Genomic DNA, 19017 nt, shown 5'->3' on the forward strand with positions numbered 1-19017 from the left:
GTAAATATCTTATTACTCATTTAAAAAATATTTTTTTAGTTGTAGATGGACACAATACCATTACTTATTTATTTTTATGTGGTGCTGAGGATCTAACCCAGTGCTTCACCCATGCTAGGTGAGTGCTCTACCACTGAGCCCCAATCCTAGCCCTTATTACCCATTTTTTTTTACAAATACTGAAATTGATGCAGAAAGGATATTGAACTTCCCCTGGGTCACATAACAAGTGATACTCACATATGCATAAAAATCAAATACCTCGGGCTGGGGCTGGGGCTCCGTGGTAGAGTGCTTGCCTAGCATGTATGAGGCACTGGGTTCGATTCTCAGCACTGCATATAAATAAATAAATAAAGGCCCATCAACAACTAAAACAATTTTAAAAATCAAACACCTCCTTATCAAAGATCTCTGCTATGCAAGTAATATGCAAAAATTAATATTTTTCTCACATATAAATGGTAAGTGACCTAAAGAGGCCCTGGAAGGGGAGAGCCCATCCAGAACACTAAAGTCAGAAATGCTTGAGAAGAAAATTTGACAGGAAATGCAAGGTGGAAGAGGAAGCAGCTTCGCCTACCAAGTAGGCTGCAAGTTGTGCCTTTGCCAGCCCTCACCTTGTCCCAGCTCTGCCATCCTTCCCATCCTGTTCTGTGTCCCTGGAGGCTGAGCTATATGAACAACTGTTCTCAGCTCACTGCCTTCTGGTTGGGAGACCTGGGTTGGATATCTGAATGCAGGATCTCTCTCCCCCTGGCTGCCTCTCGCTGCCTGGTTGAGAATCAGCTGCAACCATTATCTAATAATGCTCTTGTTCAGTGATGCTTTCTTTCCTGAATTCCAGTAATTGCTTTCCCCCCTTGCTGTTTTAGGCCTGGAGTCAGGAGGCTTTTCCCTAAAGTGCAAAACCCTTTGTGATTTCCTTAGATCCTGTCTAAGTAATACAGTCACTTTGCTGAGCTCATCAATTTCTCATGTTAGTGTGACATCTGTTTCCTGTTTAGGCCCTGGAGCATGCAAAGACATAAATAAAGGAAGAGAAATATGCTGTTATTGGGAATAGGGGCCACAACATTGTAAAAAAATGGAAATTTTGCTTTGCTTGTAGATGTTGTGCAATCTCCATCAGATACCAATAGGACTTTTTAAGACACTTACCAGATGGATTTGAAACTGAGGGACATTTGGAAAATCAGTTGAGCTATTTTGTTTATTACAAAGACTGGGGCAATACTATCCATGAATGTCATCTCCTTCTGTATAATAAAAGCTACATTATTGGTTCTTAGGAATTTAGCCTGACTGGGGCAAGAGAACAGCCAGGTAATTTCTGAATGAAAAAGTACCAAGTGAAGGGTTTCTCTTCTAGATCTATAATAAATTACTATAATGATGTGTTGTCTAGAATGGTATAGAACCTAAAATTGGCTCATCAATACAACAGAGAAGTCAGAATTAAGTAAAAGCACATGTAGAGTATAAGAGATTATTCAAATAATGTTGGGCAATTGGCTTGAAATTTTAAAAAAAACCCACCCTACCATCCAACGTTGTTTCTCATATTAAAATGAATTTCACATGGTTCAAAAATTTAAATATAACACGTTGAACTAAGACTGCTAGAAGAAACCCTAGATAAATGTTTTCATAATCTTGAAGTGTGAAATTTGTTCTAAGTTTGACAACAATAAACACAAAAATAAACCCCACTGGCAACAACTTCAATGTCTTAAGGAAAACATTGAGAAAGTTGAATACATAAAAATAAATCTTACTCATCTGTAACATGAGAGATAAGGCTGAGTAATGCTGAATGACAAGTAATGACACGTCCAGGTTTTGTTTGCTAAGGTGCTGAGAGATCATGATACTATGCATTTAGCATATTGATTATGCTTTCTTGTATGGGTATTTATTCTTTATTCATATCTCCTAGTTTCCCAGTGATATTATAGATCCATTGAGTTAAGAACATGTTGTCTCCAGCATCCTGCTCACAGTAGGTGTTTAAGAAATTGCTCATTATGACGATGAAGATAAAAGTGATCGTGAGCTGGGGTTGTGGCTCAGTGGTAGAGCACTCACCTAGCACATGCAAGGCCCTAGTTTCAATCCTCAGCACCACATAAAAATAAATAGATAAAATAAAGGTATTGTGTCCAACTACAACTAAAAAATAAATATTTTTTAAAAAGAAAAGAAAAGTGATCATGAAAATAAGAACATTTCAATCAATTAGACAGATTTTGAGAGGAAGATCATTAGGCAGATTAACCCATTGAAGTAATCAGTTATCTGACTGGGTTCACTAGTTGGTTGAATTAACTAGCATTTTTGTCAAGTGCAACTTTTCTACTAATCAAACATCAACAAAGCCTCTCTTTTCTTATTCAAAAGATGTTAAGTCCTTTCAAGCCAGGTGCCTTGGTACATACCTATAATCCCAATGACTCAGGAGGTGGAGGTAGGAAGCTAGTCCTGGCAATTTAGTGAGACCCTATCACAAAATAAAAAGTACTGGGGATGTATTTCAGTGGTACAGCACCCTGAGTTCAAACCCCAGTAAGCCTTCCACCAAAAGATACTAATTCCTTCTTAACTCAGTATGGTAAATTAATTAGCAGAGTGGATATTGATTTTCTAACTGATATTATATTATTCTACTTTTTAATTTTTTTGGAGTGCTGGGAATTGAACCCAGGGCCTTGTGCACACTAGGCAAATGCTGTACTACAAAGCCCGTCCCCACTGGCATCATTCTGTCTTGACTTCAATTACATTAATATCCTTGCTTTAAAAAGAAAAAAAGCTTCCTTTTTCTTCCCAACATTTTGTTTTGAAAATTTTCCAAAATATAGAAAATTTGAAAGAATTACACAGTATAACCTGAACACTGGTTGTCCAAGTTCAACAACTGTTACCAGTGAGCTACATTGATTTTATCCTTTTACATGTGGATAGATACTTATATATTTTTCTTAATCATCTGAAATTCATAGACAACATGAAATTTTGCCCCTAAATACCTAAGGCAATATCTCCTAAAATGAGGATGACATCAAAGAGAACTAATAATTCATATAATCTCATCAATTCTGCATTCAAATTCCCCCAATTTGTCTCGAAAACATCTTTTATAACTTTTTAAATTATATTTATTTTTTTCTGATTCAAAAGCCTCTCAGAGATCTGTGTTTTCTTTAAATCTTCGTTTATATGAAAACTTGTGAAAAAAATACAATACCTTCAAAGTTTATTCTAAGCTCTGTGTCAAAAACTTTCTCATGAATGGCAGACCTGTTTTTCCAGTAATGGACTGGACTGTTTTTGTAAGTACAAAGAGGAACCATATTATTCTAAAACAAAGCCTTAAGATTTTGAAACGTTAACTTATAAAAGTTGAAAAAAGTTAAAAATTAAACATACCATTGTCATTTAAAAGCTACAAGAATTTTCTATCTCCTTGGAGATCAAGGCACTGAAGTGTGTTATATTCTTTATTTCTTTCATTTTTCTTTCCCTTCCTCTCTGCAAAAAATTTTGATTGGGGTTTTTAGTTGGCAAATATAAGACAATATTTTCTAAAGGTTTTTCTTTAATTTTTATGGAAAATAATAGCCATGAGTTTAAAACTCTAAAATAGAAAAAAGAGAGGAAACAGAAATATAAAGAAAGAGGGAATTGATCAAATGGGGCTTTTGGGCAAACATAAAGTCCCTTTTTATTTTTCTCTGATTTCAATTACTTATTTCAATAGGTAATAAATATTCATGTAGTACTTAACTTTTATATAGAGATATGAAGATAGATACAGGGAGAGAAAGGGAGAGACACTATATCATGGTAGGAGCTCCAAGACCACCCTTGGTTTGGTGATTCACTAGGAGTTGTCACAAGTTTCAGCATATGATCCTACTCACAGCTACAATTTATTATAGTGAAAATATGCAAATCCAAATCAGCAATGGGCAAAGGTGCCTGGGGTACTGGTTAGAGGGAAACCAAGCCCAGGCTTCCAAGAGTCTTCTCCTATGCAGTCACAAAGGATGGCCTTATTTCCTCCAGCAGCCCAGTTGAGAAAATACTCACAAAATGTTCTCTGATAGGGAAAATCATTAGAGATTCAGTGCCTAGAATGTTTACTGAGGGCTGTCATGTAGGCTTCCTCTGCCTAGCACATTGCTTATACAGTTTAAGTACAGTGAACTACTCCTGACAGTTCTGGAAATGATGAGAACCACTCCTAAAGCCAAGTTCCCAGGCACCAGTCAAGGGCCAACTTTGCATGCAGACCTTTCTCATCACAGCAGTCTCAGGCCTGCTATTAACTGTTTTTTTTTTAATTTAGTTGTAGATGGAGCCAATACCTTTATTTTATTTATTTTTATGTGGTACTGAGGATCGAACACAGTGCCTCATATGTGCTAGGCAAATGCTCTACCACTGAGCCACAACCCCAGCCCCACTGTTAATTGTTTTCTGTACAGACATGTACATACATATACACATGGATGCAAACATACATAGGTGAATATGTAGTAAAACATCTTCCACTCTCTTACCACCTAATCACACCCATCCCCACAGGAAACCATTGTTATTTAGTTTCTTGCTTATTTTTGTAGAGTTTCTTTAGGCATACAAATCAATGAAAACACACTCTTATCACCTTTTTTTCCCCCTAGAAGGGCATAATTTGTCAGTGTATACTTTGCTCTTCTCTTACTTATTTTATTTGGAGTCCCTTCTACACCTTCATTTTTTCTTCTCAAAGCTAGAATAGCTTTCATTATTTGGATATTCTGCAGTTTACTTTGCCTTTTTTCTATTACAGACATTTGGGCTATTTGTGATCTTTTGGAGAAAAAGTGCTTACTACAATGACTAACTTTGGCCCTTTGAAGCCTTCTTCTGAAGAGTCCATGTGGTTCTTATGAATTACCCCAGTCTGATTGATCCCACAGATCCCATGTGGTTGGCCAAGTCCTCTGCTATTAAGTTAGCTTGAGGAAAATCACTGGATGAAGAGGATAGAATTCTTCTATTTATCTTGTGAGAACAGGCCTCTTGTTGGCTGAGGTGCCTCCTTCTTTGGCTTCTCAGTCTCACTGAATTTTTTTCTTTCCCTTCAGGTAAAAATGAAGAAGATAGGAAACAGTCCTTAGTGGGCAGGTAAGGTTTAGTGTAAGATTGCCAAACTTAACAAATTGGGATATGTTTCCCTTGAAAAATCATTTGTTATTTATCTAAAATTTAAACTTAACTGGATGTCCTGTATTTTGTCCACCCTTCCTAGTGTAGTGCCATTTTTAGGTCCACAGATTTAAACATTGAAAGACTCCTTGGAGTGAAGTCTCTGAGATGAAAAGGAAGATCAGACTTGAGCTTTATCCAGAATGGTGACTGAATAAGGATATGGGTAGGGATGGAGTCCTAGGTTTGAGTCTCAGTTCTACCATTGGTCTCAGACACAGACATCTAAATGGTTCAGTAGAAGCAGCATGATACATACTTTTCCACAGCCGGAGAAACACCTTTTTACTGATGGTAAACTAAATAAAATCTTAATTCAAAGATTTTAAAGATTTTTAAAGATTAATTAATTTTAAAGATTTTTGCTGGATTCTACCTAATGCTGCATCCCCAACATGTGGAAATATTAGGTTTCTGGTTTCTTTCTACACGATTTGGGGGAGCCTGTAAATGAGAAGTAAGGATGAGTCCCAACACTTCTACAATTTCTGCTGGCTATTTCCACTCTGAGATTCTGTAAGCCAGGGTTTGCTTGATGAAAAGGAAGCAGAACTTCAACCACAAGCCTTACGGGATTTTTATAACTAGTCTGAAATTTTAACCCCTTCAGTTAGATACAATTATGGATATTTTAAAAATAATGTGCTTTATTAGAGATTCGCAGGTACCTTGAGCCTGCTCTTTGTAAATGACATGTGGAAAAAGAACACAGCCTACATATTCCTTTATAGAGGGTATATTTTTAGCGTTGTAAAGCCCCAGTGGCATAATTAACCTTGTCTTTTGTTTCTCATTCCCTCTTTAAACTGAAACATGAAGCACTTCACTGCTTAATTTCTGTCTAAGTTTCATTTTACCAAGAAATGAAAGTGTTCTGCATATGTCCGTGACAGGACATGCAAATTAATATGACAAAAACGTTCTTTTGTGCTGAAGGCTAGTCCTCAATACATACCAGAGTTCACCAAATGAGACTAAAGTTCATGATACTGATGCAAATAATCAAGTAGCTGACTTGGTTAAAAGGCTATATTTGTATGTAATGGTCTCTTGCTGTCTTGGAAACTCCAAAGCAGCTTTCCTAAGGTGGGCATTTACACAATCCATCTCACCATCTGTTCTCCATAGACCCATAAGTGATTTATCAGTATTAGGTATAGTGGAAGAGCACTTGCTTGGGATTTAAGAGATATGGCTAGCTAATAAAAATGTTAACTCACACCTGTTCATGCTATTAAAGTAAATCAAGATGGAGTCCAGGCCTGAAAAGCAGTTAGTCCTCAACTTTCCTTGATTTGTAAACACAGGTGAAACTTGAATCATTTCTTGTAAACACCTATATTTATGAATTATAGAACTTAAGCAGTCTAAAGCAGCCAATAAACTTAGCATTATATAGCTAACGGCTTCCTAATGGTACAGACCAAATAAGGCAACTATATAAGTGTAACCAATCAAATAATTTCTTTACTTCTGTATCCATTCTATAAAAGCTCCCCAGTTGCTCCCTCCATTGAGTTCCTGAACCACTTCTGGTTTGGAACTGCCTGATTCATAAATCATTGTTTCTTTTTTCCCACATAAACACTTTGAAAATTTTGTGCCTTGGTTTACTTTTTAAATAATGCCTTCATCCTGTTTATGATTTTATGGAGTTAGAGGCTCCATTAGTCCTAAAGCCTAAGAGTAAAATACCCACAAGACAGCTATTTTCCCATAAGGAAGCTGATGTTCAAAGAATCTTAGATCTAATAATGAACCAAACTGCATTACAACTCATGTCTTAATTCCATTGCCCCTGTTCTTTCTGACATCTATGCTGCCAGGACCTCAGCAATTTGAGTAGATAAGAAAAAGTTCTTTTGAGTTTATGATTCTAAGGATTTCTTTTCCACAATCAATGCAACTATTCATATTAGATACTGTCATGTTTTGCTTATCTATTGCTGTGTGAAAAATTCTCCTAAAACTTATTGGTCTACAACAGCAACCATTTATTTGTTCATGATTCTGTGAATTGGCTACAACTTTACTGGTCAGCTCTTAAGCTGGTCTCAGTTGGAGTCTCCCATGAGATTGTAATTGATGCCTTTTCTCCTGTCTACTGCTTCCATGCTGAAGGCTGGAAAATTATGCCTCTTTCTTTTTCCACACAGTTACCTTGAGATTCTTTCCTTGGTGGTTAGATCCTAAGTGGTAGCATTTCAAGAGAGATGAGTTCAAGTGAATCAGCATTTATGAAGTCTTTGTTTGTGTCTTTCTTGTTCACATCCTATTTATTGGCCATGACCAAAGTCAATATGAAAAGGCACTCAGCAGTGGCATGAATAATGGGAGGAATGGTTCATTAGGAACTATCAAAGTCACAATCCATCACTTGTAAAATGTAAAGGGATTAGTATTTAAGTCAAGATCTGTCTTTTCCGATTCTTGGAAGGATATCAGACTTCAATATTACTTTAGAATACTACACAACCTCTGAAAATCACATTATTAGAATATTAAATGAAATAGAAAAAATATAATATGCTAAAAGTAAACCAAAAATAAAGCTCTAAAATAAATACTTTTTTGGATATCCATCATGCTTTTAGCCATTGTTATTTCTGATTGTTTTCATTTCTTGTCCTTGTATTTATCAAAATTACATCAAGGAATACATATAATTTCATAATCAATAATAAAGTGATATTATAATTAAGGAAAATAAAAAATAGTATTGCAACAATTGTTGATAGTACATCTATATAATAGATACATTGCTTATAGATTCTGTAAAGTATCTGTAGTTAATAGAATAAAGTTCTAATAAAAATGTACATACAACCATACCCCAGTATGTTTTTAAATTATCACATTGGAAAAAAAGAAAAAAAGATTATCAATTCATATTGTTGGCCAGGATTTAGACACTTTAGGAGGGAGTACAAATTGATGAGCAAATAGATTAGAATGTAAAATAGGCCTTGTTTTAATAGAAGGATTCTGTTTGTAGGAATTCCAAGGAGAGAAAAAAATAATTCTCCAAAATGTAGGTTCTGACTTGTACTGGTTTGTGGTCTTAATGGTGGTGTTTTTTCTCTTTATATCTTTCCACCAATCTTTATGCTTTCTAAATGTGATATCCCAAAGCTGATACACTGTCATGTTGAGAGGAGGCAGCAGAACTTGAAAGTTTGGCAGCCATGACCTGAGGTTCTCCATCTCAGTTTTTTTTGAAAAGGATCACTATGAAGTCCCTGATTCCTGGCACCCAAAGATTCTGATTTAACCACTCTTGGGTTTGGCTTGAGTATTCAATATTTTTAACACTGTCCACATGGTTCAAGTTGATAGCCAATTTTAAGACCACCAGGCATAGACAAAATTATCTTAACTGATCTGAATTCTAATCTGATTGGCTCACCTGTATTCTCCTTCTTGTCTGTAAACAAGTATCGACTGATTTCCTGGATCTGTTAACCTCTCAAGTTGGTAGTGTACTAGTACATATTCCCTTTTGCTCCCACAGGTTAAGTTGTGTTCCCAGAGTCAGTCGTATTTGTTTCTAAACCTTTTAATGCCAGTTGTATATTTTTAATTGTAATACTAGAGCTCCATTAAATAAGAGTATAAAAAGAAACAGCTGGATATTTTGGAAAAACAGTCAAAGTAAGTTGCTTAAAATAGGAAAAAAAGCTATTATGAGCATTAATTTTAAGTGTCAACTTGCCTAGGACATGGTTGGTTGTTTGGTCAAACACTAGTCTAGGTATTACTATGAAGGTATTGTATAGAAGTGAATAATATTTACAGTCAGTAGGAGTTACTCTTGATAATGTGTGTGAGCTTTATCCAACCAGTTGAAAGCCTTAAGAACAAAAACCAAGGTTTCTCAGAGAAAAAGGAATTCTGCCTCAAGAACATAGAAACCCTGCCTAAGTTTCCATCCTGTCTACCCACCCTACACATTTCATATTCATATTGTAACACCCATTGTTGCTTCAGTTTTCAGTGTACAGTTTGCCCTATAGATTTCATACTTGCCAGTTCCCATTACTCCTAAGAATAAATCTATGTATCTATATCATCTTTTATTGGTCTTGTATCTCCAAAGACCCTTGATTGATACAGCTACCACATTAGATGTATATAATTATAAAGGGGAAACTATCTGGAAGGATTTTGTAAGTTAGATCACTATGGGGTATTTTTAAAAGTTTTTGCTCCCTTTTTAAAAAAGATCAAGATAAATAACTGCTAATGTATCCCAAGTATGGTTTCTGGAAGGCAGATAACCAAGGAATCCATATTCAAAGGGCCTTTGACTTACATTAAAACAATTGATGAATATGATTGTCAAAGACTATAAAATATTCATGCTTTCATCCTACTTGCCAGTTAATAAGTTAACTCACCAGAGTTGTCTGGAAGCTAGTAGAGTATAAGAGACCCTGGCTAAAAGACAAATGACTTTAGTTCTTAATGGCACAGCAAACATAAGTTCCTTGGTTCCTCCTCGCCCCACTTCCACAGAGTTCACCAGGTAGATGCTGTGCACATAGGTTTGCACCACAGCTGGAGAACCTATGCTTAGAGAACTGAAACTTTTATAGTGGGCAGTAAGCAAATTTCCCTGAACTTTACCATAAGGAAGACATTATTAGAAATCATCTTTATTATACTAGACAGCAAACACATCTGCCAACTGTGCCAGAGGAAGATACTTTATCTTCCAACACTACCCACTATTTTCTGTACATTATACCAACATCTTTGATGAGTGTTTCTAGAATAAAGACAGTCAACGCCTCTGCTCACAAGAAATATGGAAATGCAAAAGACCCATGGAGAATTATCACCTTGAAACAAGTTCATTGATGTATTCAAATTTAACATAAAATGATTAAGTTGCAGATTTGTATTTAAAAAAATTAACTCCCTGATTTAACTAATTTTGTTGTTTAACTGACCAATAGTGTTTTTAAACATGGTGTTAAATAAAAGAATATTAATTGGGGCTGGGGTTGTGGCTCAGCAGTAGAGTGCTCTCCTAGTATGTGCAAGCCACTGGGTTCGATCCTCAGCACCACATAAAAAATAAATAAATAAAATAAAGGTATTGTGTCCAACTAAAATTAAAAATATTTTAAAAAAAGGATATTGATCATTTTCTCTTGATTTTTATCTTCACTCCTAAAGATACTATTCTCATGTTACTAAAATATGAAACACTAAAATGGATTTACTTAAATATTAAGGTGTTTTTATTAAGCTCCTTATTACAAGTGATTTAAATATTTTCAATTGCAACATTTTTAATAACTGCATTTTCACTAGTGGTATATTAATAATATAGAAGCATTACCTTATACATGTGTTCCAAGAACACCAGCATTACATTTTTCTTCTCATTCAACCAAAGCATTAGTAGCTACTGAAATATACTAGGCAACTAAAACAGCCCCTGGCAATTATAACTGTCAGGTGAGTGAATACAAATATCAGATATTTTTAATCTAGGAATTGTGAAACTCTACATATTTCAGAAGCTTCTATTCTCTTCAAATGTCCACCAAGTTGACATAGTTTCTCAGGGAATTGCAAGATTTACAATTAAACATGATTAAATTTGACTGGAACTTACCAGAGTCTGAAGCTTTTTTTGTCAGAGAAGGAAAGGATCTTCCCTTCACTATAACAGGAACCATCACACTAGCACCCACATGGATTTAACCATCAGGGCTGGTTTTCAACTTTCTCCTAAATTTCTGTTGATGCAGATGCTGCTAGTTCAGCACTACACTTCATAAATTACCATTATTTATAAAAAAAACCTCTATTACCTAGTGTTGTTATTTTGGATTGCTTGTTAGCATGACCATCTATAAGAAGACCAGAAGAATGCAGCAAGTAAAATAAAGAATTTGAAGGGTGGGAGGAAGTATGGGGATAACTAAGTTAACTAACTTATAACTAATAAGTTAGCAGAAGCAAGAAGTCCAGGCTGTGATGGAAATTATTGTGCCATATTTTGTTCTTTTTTTACCCTGAGGTTTAGTGGTATGCTCCTTCATTGTTAGGAGCTATCCACTAGAATCACTGGAAGCTTCTTGGTTTAGAGCAAACCTCCTCATGTGAAGAATCAAGAAACCCATTTTCTAATCCCAGTTTGTCTTTAAGGAAGAGTGTGACCTTCCTAAGACAGTCAATTCATCTCTTTGAATCTTACTTTCCTTGTCTGTAAAATGAGATGGGAATCATTTAGCCATCAATGTTCTACCTAACTCCAAAATCTTATCAATTTCATGATCTTTGACAGGACAGGTAATGGGCTATGTGATTTGACCATGGACCACATTTGCCATCTTAGCGCATAAGAGTTAAATTACCTATGCTGCCATGATTCATCTTCATTCTGGTCTCATAGTGGGATGAAAAATAACTGAAGGGTCAGGTAACCATACCTGCATGGCATATCAAAAAATCTGCTTTCTCAAGATCTATGTTAAAGGCAGGCTAAATTTCAGTTACCTCTTATAAGGTTGTTGTTAGCAGTATGTCAATTTCTTGATTTAAAGCGAAGAACAAGGGCTGAAACCATTCTTAGAGGAATTTGAGCAGACAATTCACTTACTCAAAATCTTTCCTTTAAGGATGGGTGTTTGTGACCCTGCATAAAGAGGATAATGCAATTATTTCTATATAAATTTCATGTTGTAATAAAACAGTGGTGTTGAATTTTTAAAAAATAATATATGATTGCCATGTCTAATCCTTTGTATGCTAAAATGCTTTTCTATTTGTGATTAGGATAGAGGCCAACTTGAACTGACTCTATTTCTAATGGCAATCTTCTGGAAAGAAGATTAAGGAAGAAAGTCCTGGTTAAAATATACCATGTTGTCAACTGAGGGCAGTTTTTTTTTTTTTTATTACTGAGGGCAGTTTTGTCCCAAGGGAGCATTGGCTTTGTTTGGACATGCTTTTTGATTGTCACATTATCACAAATGAGGTTTGAGGACTGAGAACTGCTAGTGATGGGTATCCAGGAATGTCGCTAAGCATTCTAGAGTGTACAGGGAAGTCCCACAGCAAATATCCAGTCCTTAATGTCAAGAGCAGAGGGACTCTCCTCGAGGGGGAGGTATCTGACCCCAGGGAAAAGCTGGTTTGCACAGTCTTCCTTTTCATCAGTGATTTTAAAGGTGCATATTAATTCAGTTTTAGTATTAAAATATTTTCCCATAATTCATGGTCAGTCTTAGATTCAATGCAAGACAATACTAGATTTAACACCTCTTGGCTAGTTTAGGGACCCCTCAGTGCACCGAAGGGCAAATGTCCAACAGCAAACATTCAGTGCTCTCCACCTGGACTCTGCCCTGAGGGCTTTACAGGCCATTTACAGCATTAACGGTAGCTGTGCTGAATGACTATGGAACATATCAGGTCTTGAACATATTCTCTAATTGTTTCCCTGCAGCTGTGCAGCTTCTATAGTTGGTTGAAAACAGATATAAAAAGAACTATAATGGTGCAGGTCTTTGGCACGTTGTTGAGCTTGACATACAATCTGTTTTTCTTTCTCTCTCTCTCTTTTTTTTTTTTTTGCAATCAGCACAAGGGCAGAGTCTTGTTCATGAGATTCCTTAGCTAACCTGGTACTGGGAATCCAGAATTTTTTGTCTTACAAGCAAGGGAACTAAGGTGACCAAATATCCTAATTTGCTCATGATTTCCTGGGATGTAGAATTTTCAGCGCTAAAATTGAGTCAAGTGTCAGGCAAACCCAAACAAGATGGTTACTTGATGAAGAAGTAACCAACCCACGTTTGCCTCATTGGAACCACAGCCTTTAGTTAGTAGAACAATTTCATCTGAATTTAGAGTAGATGCCATAGCCTATAAAATGCTCATGATTTTGGCAATAATTTCCCCCTCACTTAGTCAGCATTTTCTGTGCTGTGATCAAAAGTCCAGATGAGAACAATTTTAGAGAAGGAAATATTTATTTGGTGCTCATTGTCTGAGAGGTCTCAGTGCAGATGACCAACTCCATTGCTCTGGGTTTGAAATGGGGCAGCACATTATGGTAGAAGGGCATGGAGGAAGAATGCAGCTCAGGACATGGCAGCCAGGAAGCAGAAGGAGAGAGAGAGAGAGAGTGAGAGCTCCCCTCACCACAGACAAAATATAAATGCCAAGGGCACTCCCCCAGAGACCGGTAGCTCTAGCCTCACCCTACCTATCTATAATTCCCATCCAGTTAATCTCTATCAGGAGATTAATGCACTGATTAGGTTAAAACTCTAATAACCCAATCATTTCACCTCTGAACTTTCTTGTATTGTCTCAACACATGAGCTTTTGGGGGACTCTTTATATCTAAACCATAACAGAGACACTCAGACTCAGAGAAATGTGGACATTTTCCCCAAGGTCATATAGCATGCTAGTAGCATATCAGGAACCAGACTCCAGATTGCCACATTCCCAATTTAGGGTGCTTCCCACTGCATTCTTTTTTGTCTCCTCCTTCTCTTTTCATCATCCTCTTAAAATGTAAAGTAAGTTCAGTTGGCTTGTCTTTTGGCCACAGAACCCAGCTGTTGGAAGAGCGAAAACTGTTCTTCTGGTTTATATTGGGCATCACTTTTAGTTGTATTTCTGATGGGATGGTGAAAGAGAGCTAGAATAGAATTAGGTCATTGAATGGCCTCAATGGATCACCATCTCTGTGATCTGGGGATATTCACTTCTGTCATCTCCAAGCCCACTGCAAATATTTCCAAAATGCAATTATTTGTTATCACCTAAATGCTAACACTGACTAAGGCAGTCATGTGCCAAGACCACATACCCCATCTAAAAGGCAGGTGACAGAATTGTTACCTTCTAGGTTTGACACCTAAAAAATGCAAGAAATTTGGTTTCTTTGTTCTTTACATTCTTTCCAAGGGGAGATTAAAGGTGCCCATCTAAAAGTTTAAGTTAATGTATAAATAGATGGGTTCACAGCACTTTACAGATAAATCTCATTTAATCCTCAACACTCCCATGAGGTAATATTATTATCCTCATTTCACATACAGGGAAACTGAGGTACTGTATGAGGTTAAGTAACCAGCCCAAATTGTTGTTTTAAATCTGGCAAGTGGTAGAGTTTGTGTTCATGAACATTATGTTCTTCTAGAAGAGAAAATGGAGCTCCAAGACTGCAATAAAGTAAAGCATCCTGAATGTGGTCTTGGAAAGCAAGGGCAAGAAAAAGGTGGAGGGATGTGTTCCTGGGGGACAGAACCATAGATCAGTAATATAGATGACTGTAGTGAAAAGTAGGTGCTCTGTTGACTTTGACATGCAATTCAGATGAAGGATATGGTAGTATGTTTTAGGTCCTAGTTTCCATCTTCATTGGTTATCTTCACTCAAACACATCACATACTGAACAACCTGTGCTGTCCTGCTTCAGTCCATGCTGGAACTTGGCCGTTAGGTTCTGGAAAATTCTGCTGTGAAGTACCATCTATAATGCTGCTTCCTTCACAAAGCCCTTCCTGATCTCCCCAGCCTGATTCAATGCTCTGAAATTCTTTAGTATCCATCTTTCCCTTCCCGACTTAGCTTGCCTGGCTGTAGTTCAGCCAGTGGATTGGGTAGGAAGTGAAACACCTTCAGATGTAACTGAATTAGCAGGTAGAATTGTAAAGCATCTGTTTTTGGCTTTGACCTCTCCTTCATTTCCTTCCTTCTCTCTAGTACATTCTATATGTTCTGTATCACACCGTGATCAACTTTTGTTCAGACTGGTTGTTATTCTTCATATTTCCCTGTGACTTTAAGACATCAGGTTGCTATTTACAGTGTTATCCATACTTCCAAGCTGAGTTTCACTGGAGGAACTTAGCAACACTGAACAGGTGTGTCTTCTCTGGGTCAGAAAGAGTTCTCGGTTGCTTCTGACATCAAAACACATGAACAACTTTTATGTGGCCTATGTTTAAGTTTGTTATGCTCCAATAGATGGGTATTGAACATCATTACTTCAATGCCTAAACACACTGTGCAATCTTTAAGGGGAATATCTATAATTACCAATTTAGATGTCTTATGTGGCATAGCTGTTATGCCTTAGGGTAAGAGATTGCTAGGAAGTCCTTCACAAAGAAAACCATTCAAAATGGAGAAGAGCTGACTTCAAGTAACTTCGGGCTTTTGTTTTTGTAAATTGGGCTATACTTGTAAAGTAGCAAATACCTTCAGTACTGCATTAACCCAAAACTCTACCAAAATGATGCAAACTATGAAACAAAGTAGTCAGCAGGATTTTATTGAAATGTTTTAGTACACTGTAGGATCTTAGAATCCTAGATTCTAACCAATGCAAGCACTGCAAATGATACATTCATGAATCTAGTTGGCATCATATCTAATAAAGAACAGTTATCATGTGAACATCTATAAGTTGACTAGTATAATTTAAATTGGAGGCTAAACAACTTTGGTATATTCATATTTTGGTGGCTCCCCTTTTTGGCTAGATATATGCAAAGTTTACTCCCATTCAGGAGAGTTAGACAGGACTGATGCATTTTGGTGGTTTCATTTAAGTTTTTACACCATGAACAGCAAGGAATGAGAATGTTCTAGGATTAGGCTGTTCACAAGGCACTCTTCATCACTTCTGTCAACTGGAAACCACTGAATAGTTAAAGCCTGTATTTCCACGGTGTAAGGCCAAGTCTAATCTAATTAGTTCATAAATGTATTCAGGAGTATTTTGAAATGCAAAAGTGGGGCTAAATAATGATAGTAACCATTTTTTATACGTGGAAATCATTATTAGAAAACTAGGTCTATAAATTCTTAGACTTTCAGTATCTTAGATAAAATGGTCACCTTTAAATCAAGTGTCTTTAGTCAACACACCTGAACTTGCATACTTGTATGTTAAGCTGTCTACATAAACATTTACAATTGTTTTCATTTCACACAAGCATAGAAATCCCATGAAATACAGATGTTAGACATTTATCAAAAAGGAAAATTCCAAAGCATCCATATAGGTTCTTTACCCATCTCCAGTCAACTCTTTCTAGACAGAGTCAATCTGCACTGCAGAGCTGACTTTTTATCAGGTTCCATCACTCTTTCTCAGAAACCATTTTAAGGTACAACAAAATGCTAGTTTCAGTAACAATTTAAATGATATTTTCTAATTACAACTTCTGCTGTCTTGAATTTTGAAACTGCTGTTCAAGTTTGTTAATGAATTAGGTTTGACTTTTCTACCTGAAGGATTTCTATCAGACCATTTATTTTCTATCAGTTTTAAGACTCAGCAGAGGAGGTTTTAATCTCCAGTTCCAATAAAACAGTGGACAAAAGATTCAGCAGAGGGGATTGTTTTTCTCATTACTAGGCTTTCTATGCAGGAGAATCCTGTTCTTTGGGGGATGATGAATTCAGTTGGTTGTCTACCAACATGCATATAATAAATTCAGAGAGTCAACACTTGGCTTCTGCCACAGAGATAGCAAGGCACTTCACTTAAGAGGATGTTATCAAGGGCCATTTATAGAGAAGGCATTCCTCAGTGAATTTTCCCTTCACAATCTTCACAATAATTTTTGAGCCACTTTTTGAACATTATCCTAATGAAGCAATTGATTTTTACTTTCCATCGGCCTCTCCTGCACACATTTTTTTTTTTTTTTTGGTGTACCAGCTTTAGTTACGATACTTGTTTGCCAGAGACCTACTACTTCCATGGGCAAAAGAACATTTACTCAAAGCTCATGTTTAAATAAACATTTGGTGGCACTCATAAAAAATTCACATTTATGTGTGTCAAAAGAAAATAATGATCAGCTTAGTAAATTTGAGGGAATTTAAGAGTCATTGATTTTAGTAAAAATCCTCAAGCAAAATTACTGGAAAAAATACAAAGTGAAAGCTATGAATAAAAATATGGTGTAAAGAAACATAATGACAGGAACAGGGACACAAGGTACATCCTAAAGAATTATCTATCTGGGGTGGACAGAGGAGAGTATAAACATGACCCTGAGCTCAGCAACCACAACTCAAAATGGTTTATAAATTAGAACAATTGTAGAACATAATTTTGAAGTTTTGGGACATGGTATTTCAAGTGATAGTTATAATATCACTTAAAAGTGGTAATAAAAAATGATACAGAACTATATTGCCTTTGAAATGTCTAAGGTCTACCAAAAATCAACGTGTCAGTGGCCATATTTAGCTAAATAAAATTTGGTCCAAAAGGGGAACAGTTAAGGTGGTCTATTTAAAACCCAGATACCATTTTTAAAGAAGGAAAAAAAATTCAAAATTCTTGGTATTAAAAATTTTCTAAGATTCACTCCAAAGTAAAGGGCTATACAGGGTTTTACCCAAATGTCCATAGGCATTATCGTTATATATTTACACAGAAGACTTTAATGTGAAGTCACCTTTGGCAACCTCAAAATACATAAAAGATGAATTTCCACAATGGAATTTTATACTTGAAAGTTGTCGCCTCAAAATACTAAAAGGACAAAAGAAAACATCACTTATCAGAAGAAGTCAAGATGATAAAAACATTATTCATTTAAGATGGTTCACTTAAATACCAAATAACCACCACCTTTCCCCCAATAAACCAGAAAGAAATAGTCTTGGGCTTCAGAGTATACAAAAATCTGATGCTTTTGCCAGTGATTAGCCTACCATTGCTTAGTCCTAACACTAAAAAAGCAAATAAATCAAGTGAGAAGTCTCAGGAGGCCTGCTCGACACTTCTCACTTTGCATTTACAGTGGCACATGGCTGAACAAATAAGACACGGATTCCCCATTGTGTGTCCTTCGGATCGCCTCAGCCAGGATCATTGAAATGTCAATCACCTGAACGCCAAAGAGAAAACAGAAGGGGAGGAGTTATAATTCTTTAAAAAATTAAAATCCAAAAAGTCTACAAATGATTTCTTCAGTATACATCATGTGTTACTGTTAAACGCTTCCACACCCATTTCTTTTGGGAAGGCAGATAGCTTTGGGATCTATTTTCACATTACAACCTGCTGAACCAAACCTGGAAGGAAGATTTTCAGTGCAGACATCTAAAGGATCTCCAGGACCGCTGTTAATCAGAGACATCCCTATCAGAGACATCCTTATCTTAGGAATTTGTTGTTGTTTTTTTACATTCTTTTAAAAAATATTTGTTGTTTTTAGATATACATGATAGTAAGGACTGGGGATATAGCTCAGTTGGTAGTGTGCTTGCCTTGCATGCACAAGGCCCTAGGTTCAATCCCCAGCACCACCAAAAAAAAAAAAAAAATACACATGATAGTAGAGAGTATATTGACATGTATACATGAAGTATAACTTATTCTAATTAAGATCTCATTCTTGTGGTTGTACATGATATGGAGTTGTTTTAAAATTCATTTTACACAAGCATCAATGGGAGTCTTTTTTCTCTGTTTCAGAAAAGGTGGTAGAAGCTTTTTTTTTTTTCTCTCTGTGTGCCATTTCAGAGCACAATAAATGTGATCATCTAACATTTGTAGATGTACAGTCCAGATAGGCTACCACCATTGTAGTATGAAAGCAGCCATAGGTAATGTACGAATGAATGGGTGTGGCTGTGATCAATAAAACTTCATTATAAAAACAATAATTTAGCCTATGGCCACAGTTTGCCAACTCCTAAATTATTCCACTAATGACACATTAAAATATAAGTAACTAGCTGGGCGCAGCGGGG

At 36.2% G+C, this 19017-nt stretch overlaps 1 protein-coding gene across 2 annotated transcripts in view; it reads right to left on the reverse strand.

Moving 5' to 3' along the window:
• Positions 1 to 15552: 15552 nt before the first annotated feature.
• Positions 15553 to 19017, reverse strand: part of Prps2 (phosphoribosyl pyrophosphate synthetase 2) — a 30931-nt gene continuing 27466 nt past the window's right edge. For both annotated transcript variants that reach the window (XM_005315967.5, XM_078035120.1), the window contains exon 7: positions 15553 to 18149. In XM_005315967.5, the coding sequence (XP_005316024.1) occupies positions 18057 to 18149 (93 nt within the window). In that variant the 3' untranslated portion in view covers positions 15553 to 18056. The remainder of the gene's footprint in view (positions 18150 to 19017) is intronic.

The sequence above is a fragment of the Ictidomys tridecemlineatus genome, chromosome X (assembly GCF_052094955.1).
Source record: "Ictidomys tridecemlineatus isolate mIctTri1 chromosome X, mIctTri1.hap1, whole genome shotgun sequence".
Taxonomy (NCBI): Eukaryota; Metazoa; Chordata; class Mammalia; order Rodentia; family Sciuridae; genus Ictidomys; species Ictidomys tridecemlineatus.